General features: G+C 37.7%; 1 protein-coding gene across 3 annotated transcripts in view; it reads right to left on the bottom strand.

The window, feature by feature from the left end:
• MSR1 (macrophage scavenger receptor 1) overlaps positions 1–12,524 on the bottom strand; it is an 80,730-nt gene that overhangs the window by 64,104 nt on the left and 4,102 nt on the right. For 2 of the 3 annotated variants that reach the window (XM_029935184.1, XM_029935198.1), the window contains exons 3-4: positions 4,547–4,653; positions 2,153–2,266 (exon numbers count right to left, since the gene is read on the bottom strand). In XM_029935184.1, coding sequence (XP_029791044.1) covers positions 2,153–2,266; positions 4,547–4,649 — 217 coding nt within the window. In that variant the 5' untranslated portion in view covers positions 4,650–4,653. Of the gene's footprint in view, positions 1–2,152; positions 2,267–4,546; positions 4,654–6,245; positions 6,260–12,524 lie in introns of those variants that run through there. The other variant, XM_029935188.1, reaches the window with a different exon arrangement.

Genomic DNA, 12,524 nt, shown 5'->3' with positions numbered 1-12,524 from the left:
ATTTAGAAGTATCTTTCGTCATGTAAAACATTTTAAATTTGAAAAGAGTTTTTACGCACAATATTTTATTTCACTCATCAATTCATATTTGCCAAAAAAGAGTAATTTCTATCTTTTAGGAATATATTTGTCTTTATTTGTAAATATCTTGTCAAAAAGAGAGATGTATTGCATTGGGTGGTTTTTATTTTATTTTTTTGAAAATATTCTGATCTGTAACTTAATTAAAGTTGAAAATGGATTGCCAATTTTTATTCAAGTATGATAGAAACTGAGATCTAATCCAAGTTCTGGTGAATTTGAGTGCTAATGTGAATTTATGATATTTGAACATGTTTAACTTCTTGTCAATCTTACAGGTACCTGCTTAGTTTTAGGAAACAGAAGTACTTTAGATAAGTCATTTCAACCCAACAATGAATGTGGAAACTTAGTGGTATCTTCTACCAGTCCAAAGATTTTGAACTTGGTTCCAACCCTGAATTCTCTCCAGACTTCATGGGCCCATTCTGCACATGCCGGTTACAGAGACGGTGCACTACCTGGCATTGACTCTGTAGGGCATGCACGACAGTGATGAAATTTACCCAAACTCCAACGGGCTTCTAGCTAATGATTCCAAGCAATGAAGCACCTTTCAACTGTGCATTTGGAATGAACATAAGCATATACATAGACAACAAACAGATAATCTCAATTCATCAGGAAGTCAGTTGTTTAATGACAGACATATTAGGTCCTTTTCTGTAAGATGGCTGCCATTGGTTTGACTGGTTGATCAGTTCAGTTTCTTGTGGTTCTTTTTTGTTTTTATTTGCTTTTAATGGCCAAAATAGAAATTAATTTGACCTGTGGAAATATTTTCTCAGCTGAAATTATGGAGACTGTTCTGTGTGTGTGTGTGTGTGTGTGTGTGTGTGTGTGTGTGTGATTGGCCAGCCACATTTTGTTCTAAAAATTTAATTATATTTGGAGATAGTAGACCAAAGAGGTTAAGAGTCAGGAATCATGGGTGGGAACTCCAGTGCTACTACTAAACAGTCTCAGTTTCTTTTTTGTGGATAATGAAGATAAGTATATGTCTGCTCAAGGATAATGGTAAAGGTGTACTAAGATAATGTGTATCTGAATGTAGTAAATGCCCCAAAATGATAGCTACTGTCACCACTGGTGTGGTTTTATCATCATTTCTTAGCAAATTTTGGCTCTGTCTTAGAATATTCCTTTAGTCTCTTAGCCAAAGAGGTTTGGCCTTGTGTTTCAGAGCACTTTCTTGTGAAGCTGAATAGTATGCACATAAAAATGTACCTCACTCCCTGCTTGTTAGAGCCAACATCCAGACATTTTGCCAGTCATAGAGATGAGGACAGCCACAAGGCACAGAAGTTCAAATGCCAATCAAAAGCATCAAAACGGCTACCAAGGGGAATGATATTTACAGATCTGACTCACTTATAAGCAGGCCACCCACCCCTGTGGAAACCTTCAAATCCACACCCAACTCAGGTTAGACTTGCCAAAGAAATATGTGCCTGTAAAGTGTTATAATTAGTTGAGGGGATGCTATCAGCTTATTTTTAGAAATACTTTAGATAATAGCCTTATGAAACATGCAGCCATATAAACCATAAAGATTTTACTGAAGTGCAGACCATTATTTAATGAGGTCTACTCTCTTTGAAAACTTCTAAGAGTATTTCTTTCTCCTCTCAATGCTAGGAGCAGATGAGCTTTTTCTTGAATAATTGGCTTGTTTTGTTGTCTGGTTTTTTTTCTGGGCACTATTCATGTAAACGATCCTGTATATATCTTCACATTGGCAACTGGAATACTGATCATAAAATGTACGACCCACTGCTAGAAGTGCATAAAACTCCAGAGGATAACATAGTTTTTTGAAACTGTCTAATCTATCCAATCTCTTTTCTATATACCTATATTTCTACCATAATATTCCATCTCTATTTCATTTTTTTTTACTTAATAACTTTAAAGAATCTATTTTTTTATTTATGGATTTGAGGAATACTTTGTGATATGATGTTTCCCTTATGAATCTCCCACATGTAAAAGACTGAATGCTTCCTTTGGTCTCTACAAGAACTAATTCACCAGATGCGTTGCTGAGTTTCAGAACTCTAGAATACTGTACCTGCCATTATCCCGATGATAGGCATGAGAACAACAAACACAAGAAGATAAAGGGCAATCAGTGCAGCTTTGAGAGACTTCAGTTTCTCTTGAAGGGTAGAACCATTTTTAGGACCTAAAAAAAACAAAACAAAACAAAAAACCAACCTACTGTTAGAACAATTAACTCTTCTTACTTAACATTTTTGCAATCTCCAATTCTATCATTACTAACAAGCCTGTTGGAATAAAAGGGAAACGAAAACAAGTAGATCCCTGTGTATTCACCAGGAAACAAAATGAACGTCACAGGAAAAGCCAATATAGGATCAACATGAACATCTGACTTCCTTTCCATTAATTAAACGTCTGTGACAAAGTTAGTGTCCTCTGCGACTTGTACTTGTCTCATTCCGGGGCATCAGCTGATAAATTTTAATATTGATACCAACAAACAAACATAACTGTTATTCTTCTGGTTCATCAGGGAATATATTCTGAGTAAAAATAAGATTTCTCAAGTAATTATAACATTGAGTTTTTTCAGAGTTTAAATCAGATAAAAGAGACATTCGTTTTCAGTGACAATTATGCAAATTTTCTTTTTTGATTTCATCTCAATAATTTTGTATTGGATATTTTTTCTTTAAAAATTTATTTTCATATGGTTTACTGTCAAGTTGGTTTCCATTCTTATGATGTGAATACATTAAAAAAGAAAAAATGAAAGAAAAGTATTCACATTTTGACTAAACTTTGGAATGGATTGATGAAACTGCTTCTCTGGGTGTTTCAGAAAATATTATTTTCATACTATCCATTTATTTGGAAGAGTGATTCACATAGTGGGATACTAATTATGGAAAAGTCAATGTAGAAGGGAATATTAGTAGAAGACAAAGACGTTTTCTCTGATTAGGTGAATAAAATGTCCGTTAAAAAATTCTTTCCTGTGGCTACTGTTTTCATTGCACAATAAAAAAGATGATTTTGTTTTCAATTTCAAGTTTAGCTATTGTTCAATAATGTTCTACAAAAGATTGAAAGGAAACTTAGAGAAAATTTTTAAAAAAATAAGAAAAAAATGTAAAGTTACAAAAAGAAATATCTAATGAAAAAAGAACAACCCACAGTACAAGTAACACAGAATATCGCTTTGCCAAGTTGAATGAGCCTGATGCCCAGTCATCTCCCTTATCGTCAATTTATGATCAAGTCCTCTGCATGGTGCCTTTGAAGTAGCTCTCCAAAGTTTCTGTTGCTTATTGCCTCCAATGCCTTTTTCCTCCCTCCTCAATCTCTCCATGTCTCTACCTTGAACAGCTTTTACTACGATCTTTTTTCCTTTTGTCTCATGGGTGTCACATTCTCCCACCCATCACTGGTGCAGCATCCACTAGCCTTGGGGGTGTGGTCTGTATTTCAGGTTTGTCTATAGAAGAACTCATATATTTTATCACCTGCTTCTGCCCCTTCCTGTGAATCAGATTTCTCTGTGGCTCCTTCTCACCCACCCAATCCTTTAAGTGAAGTGTATTCAACCTTTAAAGCTCAGCAGAATTATACACAACTGTGTCCTGCTGTCTTAAAAGAACCTGTCCAGATCTAGCCAGATAGGGATTCTTTTGAGGTTTTGTGACCAGTGCAAAAAAATAAAATGTTTCAGCAGAGTTGTGGACTAACTTGTTTCCCCAACAAAAGTTACTGTTGAAGTCTTAACACTAGTTGCCTGTGAATGTGACCTTGTTTGAGAATGGGATCTTTGCAGGTATAATCAAGCTAAGATGAGGTCATACTGGATTAAGGTGGGCCCTTAGCTAATGATTGGTGTCCTTACAAGAAGAGAAGAGGACACACAAATTCACAGGAAGAAGACCATGTGAAGATGGAAGCAGGGATAGGAATGATGCAGTTATAAGTCAAGGAACACTAAAAATTGGCAGAAGTAAGTAGAAGCTAGAAAGAGGTGGGTGGGGAAGGATTCTCCCCAGATCTGTGAAAGGGAGCAGAGCCTGCTGACATCTTGACTTCAGAGTTCTGGCCTTCAGAACTAGGAGAGAAACTTCTGGTCACTGGGGACAGTAGCCCTAGGAAACTAATGCAAGTAAATACAACCCATGGTTTTCAAATATTAATTAATGGTGCAAAGGGTATTGTCATTTCCAGGACCTAGTCCAATGGCTGGGAAATCAGAGGACTCCATCAACCGTGTGGACTAATTTAACCTGTAACAAAGCTTCCTTAACCCAACCTAAGCTTCTTTTCTAGTCTGTCTCAAAAGAGGAGAAGATCTACTTATCCAAAAAGTCATATTTTAACACTTATGCACATGTCAGCTAAATCACAGGGCTGTAGCTTTATGTAGTGTCACTAATGATAAGGACATCCTCCATGCGCACCCTACCCCACTACTTACTCAGAGGAAGCAAGGCGGTCATGGAGCGGGCATCAAACTTCACTGATTCTGAGCAGCTATCAGTGTCCTCCTGTTGATCGGGAAACCTGTCCCACGGTTCCATACTTCTATCAGACACATGGGAAAACATTCATTATACATGAAATGTCTAGGGCCCCTTGGCAGAATGTCTCAAATTGAAATTCACAATTAAAATTCAATTTTAGCAAGGAAACAAGTATCATTAATTAAAAAATATATTGTATCTACTAAATTTTAATTTTAACATTGAAAAAGAGACCTACCGGACATGGGATTTATTCATGTATCTTTCTATGGACAGATGTGTATCTGTGTTTGTAGATGTGGTTTTTTGAGAGTGAGAGGTAACACTTCTTCCTTAATCCCCCCCCCAAAAAAACCTTTTCTAAAGTAAAAGAAAACACTATTTAGCTGAAAAAATACATATAATTTTCTTTAGAGCAAAAAGTTGAGCAAAACTTGGAGCAAATATTTCCTGTGGTCTTTTATCAGAGGTTCTGGATAGAACAAATAGTTATGCAAAATTTGTAGCAAATATTTCTAGTGATCTATATCAGCCCTTCATGAGCCAGTTCTTCTTTTGCCAAGACATCTGTTTATCACTTTAGAAAGATAAAGTCTAGTCACTAGAGTAGGAACCACAGGAAAAAACAGAATTTTTCTATGTTGTTTACTTTCAGGGCCTCCCTTGCTAACATCACAAGTGTGTCTCTGTAGATTTTTAATTTCTATTTATATTCTATGACACAATCTATGCCTATGTCTCTTTAAGATGCATCAGAATCATTTGAGAGGCTTGACTGATGGGCCTTACCCCAGAGTTTCTGATATTCAAGGTAAGGGTCAAGAATTTGAAATTCCAGGGCACCTGGGTGACTCAGTCTGTTAAGTGTCTGACTTTGCTCAGGTCATGAGCTCATAGTTCATAAGTTTGAGTCCCAAGCGGGCTCTGTGCTGACAGGTCAGAGCCTAGAGCCTGCTTCAGATTCTGAGTGTGTCACTCTCTGCTCCTCCCCAACTCGTGCTCTGTCTCTCTCTGTCTCAAACATAAATAAACATTAAAAAAACAAGAAAAATAAGATTTTGCAATTCCAACAAGTTCTTTTAATGATGCTGCAGTCACCAGTCTGAGGACCACATTTTAAGAACATTTTGCAGTGGAAAAAAAAAAAAACATAAACAAAAACTATGTGACTTCTTAGAAACACTTCAGTTCACTTGATTGATAAATTTAGCATAAAGTCAACATCTTCCGACCATTTCTTATTTTCTGTAATGCGTAGTTAGGGATTTAGTATAGCTGAAGTTTTAACTGAGTGCACAGCCATCTCTGGGGCACCAAACTCATCTCCTGTCCAGGAAATGGAAGATAATCATTCACATGCGAACATTCATCCTGCTCTGGGGAGAGGTATTGACAAGTAAGGATGTGACTGAACTGTCAATATATTTTTTAAAATATTACCCAGGTGATTCTTTATTTTGCAGTTTGCAATGACAGTCTTTGCATATACATCATTCTGTGAATTGGTTGTAATTTCTGGAAACCCTGCTTATCTGACCCTTGACTATCTTTAAGTGGTCTGGCCATGGTGGAGAAAAGGGACAGAGGTGGAAGGTAAAGGCCTTAGATTCCCTTTTATTAGGCAGAAACAAAGTAAAAGAAACAGACAATTACCTGGGAAAATTAACCATCACAGGAAACCAAACTGGATAAATCAGATGTCACCTCTCCTACTATTTCCTGGTTTTTAACTTATCCTATTATTTGATTTGGATGGTAGCTTCACTTGCCAAGTGAAACAAACAAATAATTTAAAAACTGAGATGACAAGAAAGCTTAGCTGAATTCATTTTAAAACTGGTTTAAAGCAATTGGGACTACATCACAAAGGTTTTTATCTGTTAACTCAGCTTTTAAAGAATGAGCTCACAAAGTACACATTTGTGTATACCCTGCCATGTGACTAGAAATCTTGTCCTGTCAGGCTGCTTACTGGCCCCTTCCCCTTGGGCATGACCACGGCTTTGCCCTAATATTTTGGTCCTCTGACTCCATTTTCACTTAAATGCAAAGGAAACATCTCTTATATTACTCGGTCTTCTAGATGGGAATATTTTTGTAAGAAAGACGAAACCTCTCAAACCTGATCTCTCTCTAGATGGTGAGCTACTTAAGAGGAGTGACCAGGGGCGCCTGGGTGGCTCAGTCGGTTGAGCGTCTGGCTTCGGCTCAGGACATGATCTCACGGTTCGTGGGTTTGGGCCCCACATCGGGCTCTGTGCTGACAGCTCAGAGCCTGGAGCCTGCTTCGGATTCTGTGTGTCCCTCTCTCTCTGACCCTCTCCTGCACAAGCTGACTCACTAGAAACATGCTTGTTAAAAAAAAAAAAAAAAGAGGAGTGACCATGTCTCTTTTCATTTGACAATTAGCAGAGCCTACAGCAATCTATAAGGAAGAATATACTTAAAAAAGATTTGCTGAATGAATGGTCTAGATTTTTTTGGTAAGGTGTAAGACATATGTATTAGTTTTATTTCTGTTTCTTAAACAAGATGGATGTTTGAGCAATTGAAACCCAAATGTTGTGCTTCTGGGGCACCTGGGTGGCTCGGTAAGTTAAGTGTCCATTTTCAGCTCAACTATTGATAACATGGTTGGACAGTTTGAGCCCCACATGAGGCTGTGAGCTTATAGCTTACAAGCCGGCCAGCTTGCTTGGATCTTCTGTTTCCTTCTCCCATTGCCCCTCTCCTCTTTGTATGCTCCCTCTCTCGCTCTTAAAAATAAAGAAACATTTAAAAAAATTTAAAGAGGTGGGGTGCCTGGGTGGCTCAGTCAGTTGAGTGTCTGACTCTTGATTTTGGCTCAGGTCATGATCTTACAGTTTGTAGGTTCGAGCCCTGAATCAGACTCTGCACTGACATCGGGGAGTCTGCTTGTGATTTTCTCTCTCCCTCTTTCTCTTTTTCTCTCTCTCAGAATAAAAGATGAGAAATTTCTAGTAAAATGGATTGTGGCCAAGATTCAGATTCATTCACTCATTCATTCTCTTCCTTATCTCTTTCTCTCTTTCTTCCCTTCTTCCTCTCCCCTCACTTCCTTCTTCCCTTCCTCTCCTGCATTCCTAGTCTTTTGATAGCTTCCTTGAACATGAACCACATCTTAGGGCTGGTTGACTAACTCCTGCTGTTGAGACACTGCCATTCATTCTAGCTTTTTCCTTCTCAGCACCCACTTTTTACTGTGTTGGCTCCAGTAGGCACCTAGTGGGGCCACACCTCATCGTGGTTCTCAAGGGAGCCTTATTAGCATGGTGCCCGGGGACAAGTGTTTTTTGTAAAGGACCGTCTTTACTGTGGAGGATGTTTATCATCCCTGTTTGCCAGCCCTCTACATGTCAATAATGTTTCCTAGTTCTTACATTACTACTCCCCCCCACACACAAAATCCAAAAATGTTAGCCCCATACATTTCCGAATACCAGTTAGCCTTAGAGAATCGCTCTTCAACATAAACCCCCAATGTGGATAGGTCAGTAACTTTCTCCCTGCAATATCTGCCTTGAGCATTCTGACTGTTAACATGTCTTTAATAAGGATTTGTTTCCATGAAAGTAAATCTTCCTAAACTTCAGCAACAATACAGATTCCTCAAATTGCTTTTGGAGTGATCTCTCAAATCATTCTCTGTGTGTTTATGTATACGTAGATGACAACTCTTAAAGTCTATGTGAGTGCTTCCTACAGAAAACTTAAACATTTTATTGTTTTAAAGAGGAAAGAAGGTGGCAAATCCAGAACGATAATCTACTGATGTAAGCTTGCCCTCAATAAAGCAGGATGTTATTTTTATCCATATAGTTGGTTAGGAGTGCCACATGTTCTTTCAACCAAATTTGTAATTTAGAACCCACAGGCTTAAAGGACTTTTTTTGGAGAAAGAAAAAAGTTCCTTTTTTTTTTTTTTTTAAGTGGCTCTAGAATGCTAGATGGTATACCATAAAAATACACAAAAAATAGATATTAGAATACTTTCTTTTCTTATTTTTCTTTTTGTCTTTTGTCTTTTTTGAGAGGAAGAGAGTATAAGTGAGCAGGAGAGGGGGACAGAGGGGGACAGAGAGAGTCCATCTCAAGCAGGCTCCATTCTCAACACAGTGAACCTGATGCAGGAATTGAGTTGGACTTGAGCCACGCAGGTGTCCTTAGGATACCTTCAATCAGTGACTTTAAGTCGGAAATACCTATTTCCCACCCTCCCCCAAAAACGAAATAGCTATCCCTTCATGTAGGCCAGTCCAACAAATTCCTATTATGTATCTTTATATCAAGCATTGTTGCAAGGCACTATAACTAGTATGCCAAGATCAATGTGCAAAGAATATTCACAACCACCAAAGTTCTTATGCATTAATTTAGAAGAGTAAAATCTTTGTAATATTCTCACAGTGATACACACACACACACACACACACACACACACACACACACACACAGCACAGACAGTCCAAACGGGAGTCATTAACTCGTTAGCAAGTGGGCAGTCAAGGTGAGAACACAGAAAAGATGATGTCTTTATCCAAGTTTTGAAAAGTGAGCAGGAATTAGGATGAGAAGAATATCCCAGGGGTGGGAAATCTATTAAAGGGCACAAGGGCATGGATGGCATTGGGACTAGAGTGGACCAGCATCCCAGAAGCAGCAGCTCTGCACAGAGGGCAAGCAGATGAGGCCAGGAAAGCATGTCTCTGGGGAAATCCTATTAATTCTATTCATCAATTTCTTCTTTTACTTTTCTGATTGTATAAATTTATCTGGCTTTCATTACCTATCCAAAATATAATACTGAGGAAGTACCTATACAAATTAAGCAAAAAATTATTCTTTGCTTTGGCAGTTGTGACCTGGTTTACATTACTACTGATAAAATATATACCATCCTGATGAATGGATCAAGAAGATGTGGTGTGTGTGTATATATATATATGGCAATGAGAAAGAATGAAATCTGGCCATTTGTAGCAAAGTGGGTGGACCTTGAGGGTGTCATGCTAAGCGAAATAAGTCAGGTGGAGAAGAACAAATACCATATGTTTTCACTCATAGGTCTACCGGAGAAATCTAAGAGAGGACCATGGGAAGGGGAATGGGAGGAAAAGAGTTGGGGAGAGGGAGGGAGACAAATCATGAGAAACTCCTGAATACTGAAAACAATCTGAGGGCTGAAGGGGGAGGGGGAAAAGGGAAGGGGGATGATGGTCATGGAAGAGGGCACTTGTGGGGAAGAGCACTGGGTGTTATATGGAAACCAACTTGACAATATACTACAAAAAATATACCATCCATTAAATATTTTATTTATCTCACTTTCAAATTGAAATAGAGCTGAGGCTCAATTTTGTTTTTCTTTTGGCCTCTAACCTTTCTTCTACATTTTATGGTCTTATGCAGATGACAAACATTGTGTTAAATGCACATCAGAAATCTGGTCATCTTTTCTGTTGAGAAGGGACACTGAAGAATGTACTAAGACAGTACACGGAGGGAAGTTTTATTTCTCCTGCTAATTCTTCATCTCTCAACCTATCCCATTTTTATCTCCTACAACTATCTAGCCCAGAACTACCTAGACCTGTACATGTAACTGCCTAATAACATCACTACTTGTATTTCTAGTGTAACCTGAACCTGGAGTTTTCCTTGTCCCCCACTTTCTCTTACCCTCCCATCCAATCTACCATCACATCTTGCTGGTTTGTTTTCAAATCCTCTCCAGAATCTGACTCTTCTCATCACCTTGGCTACAACCATCCTTGTTCAAGCCTCATGATCATGTTCACGTGGACTGTTTTAATAGCTCCCTAACTGGCTCTACTCCTCTACTCAGAACTCGCGAACCCCTTCCCTTCTTGCTCAGGTCCTGACTAAAACCTCACTGTTCCATACCTTTCTTGACCATCAGATTTAAAATTATAACCTACCTCTTTCACTTCCTCTTCTCCTACCTGGCTGGATTTCCACCCTTCCCCCCTAATATTTTTTATCCTTTATTTATTTTGACAGCACATGTGTGCATGCATGCACAAGTAGGGGAGGAGGGGAAGGGGGGAAGGGAGAGAGAGAGAGAGGGAGAGGGAGAGAGAGAATGAGAATCCTAAGCAGGCTCCTCACCACCCATGCAGAGCCCAACACAGGGCTCAATTCTACAAACCAAACTGAGTTCATGACCTGAGCCCAAATCAAAAGTCAGACATTCAACCAACTGAGCCACTTAGGCACCCTCTGTCCAAATTTATTACCAACTAACATGACATACTTATTCCTTATTTATCTTGCTATTGTGTGTCTCCTTTTACCACAGTTGGATCCAGGATTCAGGAGGTTTTTTTCTCTTTGGTTTAATAAATTAAGTTTTTTTCACTTAATGCATACATAAATGCATTCTAAGAAATTACACCAATAAATGAAATATAATTTTTGCAAGATGATTAGTTTTCATACTTGGGGTTATTCCTCAAAATAAAGTCCATAGTTCACTCATGTGGAAGTTTCAAAAGTTCTTCTGTTATACATTGGGAAGTAAAGAGTTCTTCTCTGAATTGTGCATAAGAAACTGAAACAAAAAATTTCAGCTCCGATGTTCTCACTTTACCTCAAAGTCGTTTATTAGACTTACCAGATTAGTTCTTTACTCTTATGATTATTACTGTAATTTTTTTTTGGTCATGTTAGAGAACATACACATTTGAAGTTTTGTCAGCGGCCAATGAATAATTCAAACAATTCAAATTTGTCTTTAAATGTCATCTCCAAAGTTAAGAGAAAATGTAACCTCACTAAAGTTGCAATTCCTACCAAATGTCAATGCATTGAAAGAGGGTTGTGAAATCTTTTGAGTTTGTATAATCTATTAAAAGCATGTACTCATGAGAAGTGAAACACATCTCTGCAATATCAGCTGTTTATAAAGTCATGAAAAGTTTACACTGCAATTGGAAAACCATAATGAAAGTGTTTCAATGTTACCCTATTTGGAAACATAACCTTCAGTTTTTCTTAGTTTTATTATAAAAATATAACAATATGAAAGATACATTGGGTCAAATGAAAGAATATTGCAAATTCTATTATCCGATAAGGGCTTAATATTTAAGGTATGTAAAGAACTCATATAATAATATAAAGAACTCATATATATGTAAAGAATATTTAATGTATGTAAAGAACTCATAAAATAAAAACAAAAACAAAAACCACAACAACAAAAACCAGTTGCATTAAAAAATGGGCAGAGGAACTGAAATAACATTTTTCTAAAGAAGATACACAAATGAGCAACAAACGTATGAAAACAATCTCAAAATCACTAATTATTAGGAAAATGCAAAACAAAACCACAGTGAGAGCTTATTTCATACTTGTTAGGATGATGAGTATCAAAAAGAAAAGAAATATCAAGTGTTGGCAAAAATATGGAGACAAGGGAACCCTTGTACACTGTTGGTGGGAATGTAAATTGGTTCAAACTCTGTGGGACAAGTATGGAGTTCCCTCAAAAAAATAAAAATATAAATATCATATAATCCAACAATTCCACTTCTGGGTATTTATCTGAAGAAAATAAGAACACTAACTTGAAAAGATATATACACCACTTTGTTCATTATAGTATTATGTTTTAAGTCTATTCTTGAGAGAGAGAGAGAGAGAGAGGGAGAGAGCAAGCAGGGGAAAGGGAGATAGAGAGGGAAAGAGAGAATCACAAGCAGGTTCTGCACTGTCAGTGCAGTGCCCTATGTGGGGCTTAAACTCACAGATCATGAAGTCATGACCTAAGCCGAAACCAAGAGTTGGCCACGTAATGAATGAGCCACCCAGGTGATCCAATTGTAGTATTATTTACAAAAGCAACTTAAGTGTCCATCTTTAGGTGCAAAGATAAAGAAGATATGC

The sequence above is a fragment of the Suricata suricatta genome, chromosome 1 (assembly GCF_006229205.1).
Source record: "Suricata suricatta isolate VVHF042 chromosome 1, meerkat_22Aug2017_6uvM2_HiC, whole genome shotgun sequence".
NCBI lineage: Eukaryota > Metazoa > Chordata > Mammalia > Carnivora > Herpestidae > Suricata > Suricata suricatta.
The sequence above is the reverse complement of the archived record's forward strand: the minus strand, read 5'-3'. Positions and strand labels throughout refer to the sequence as shown.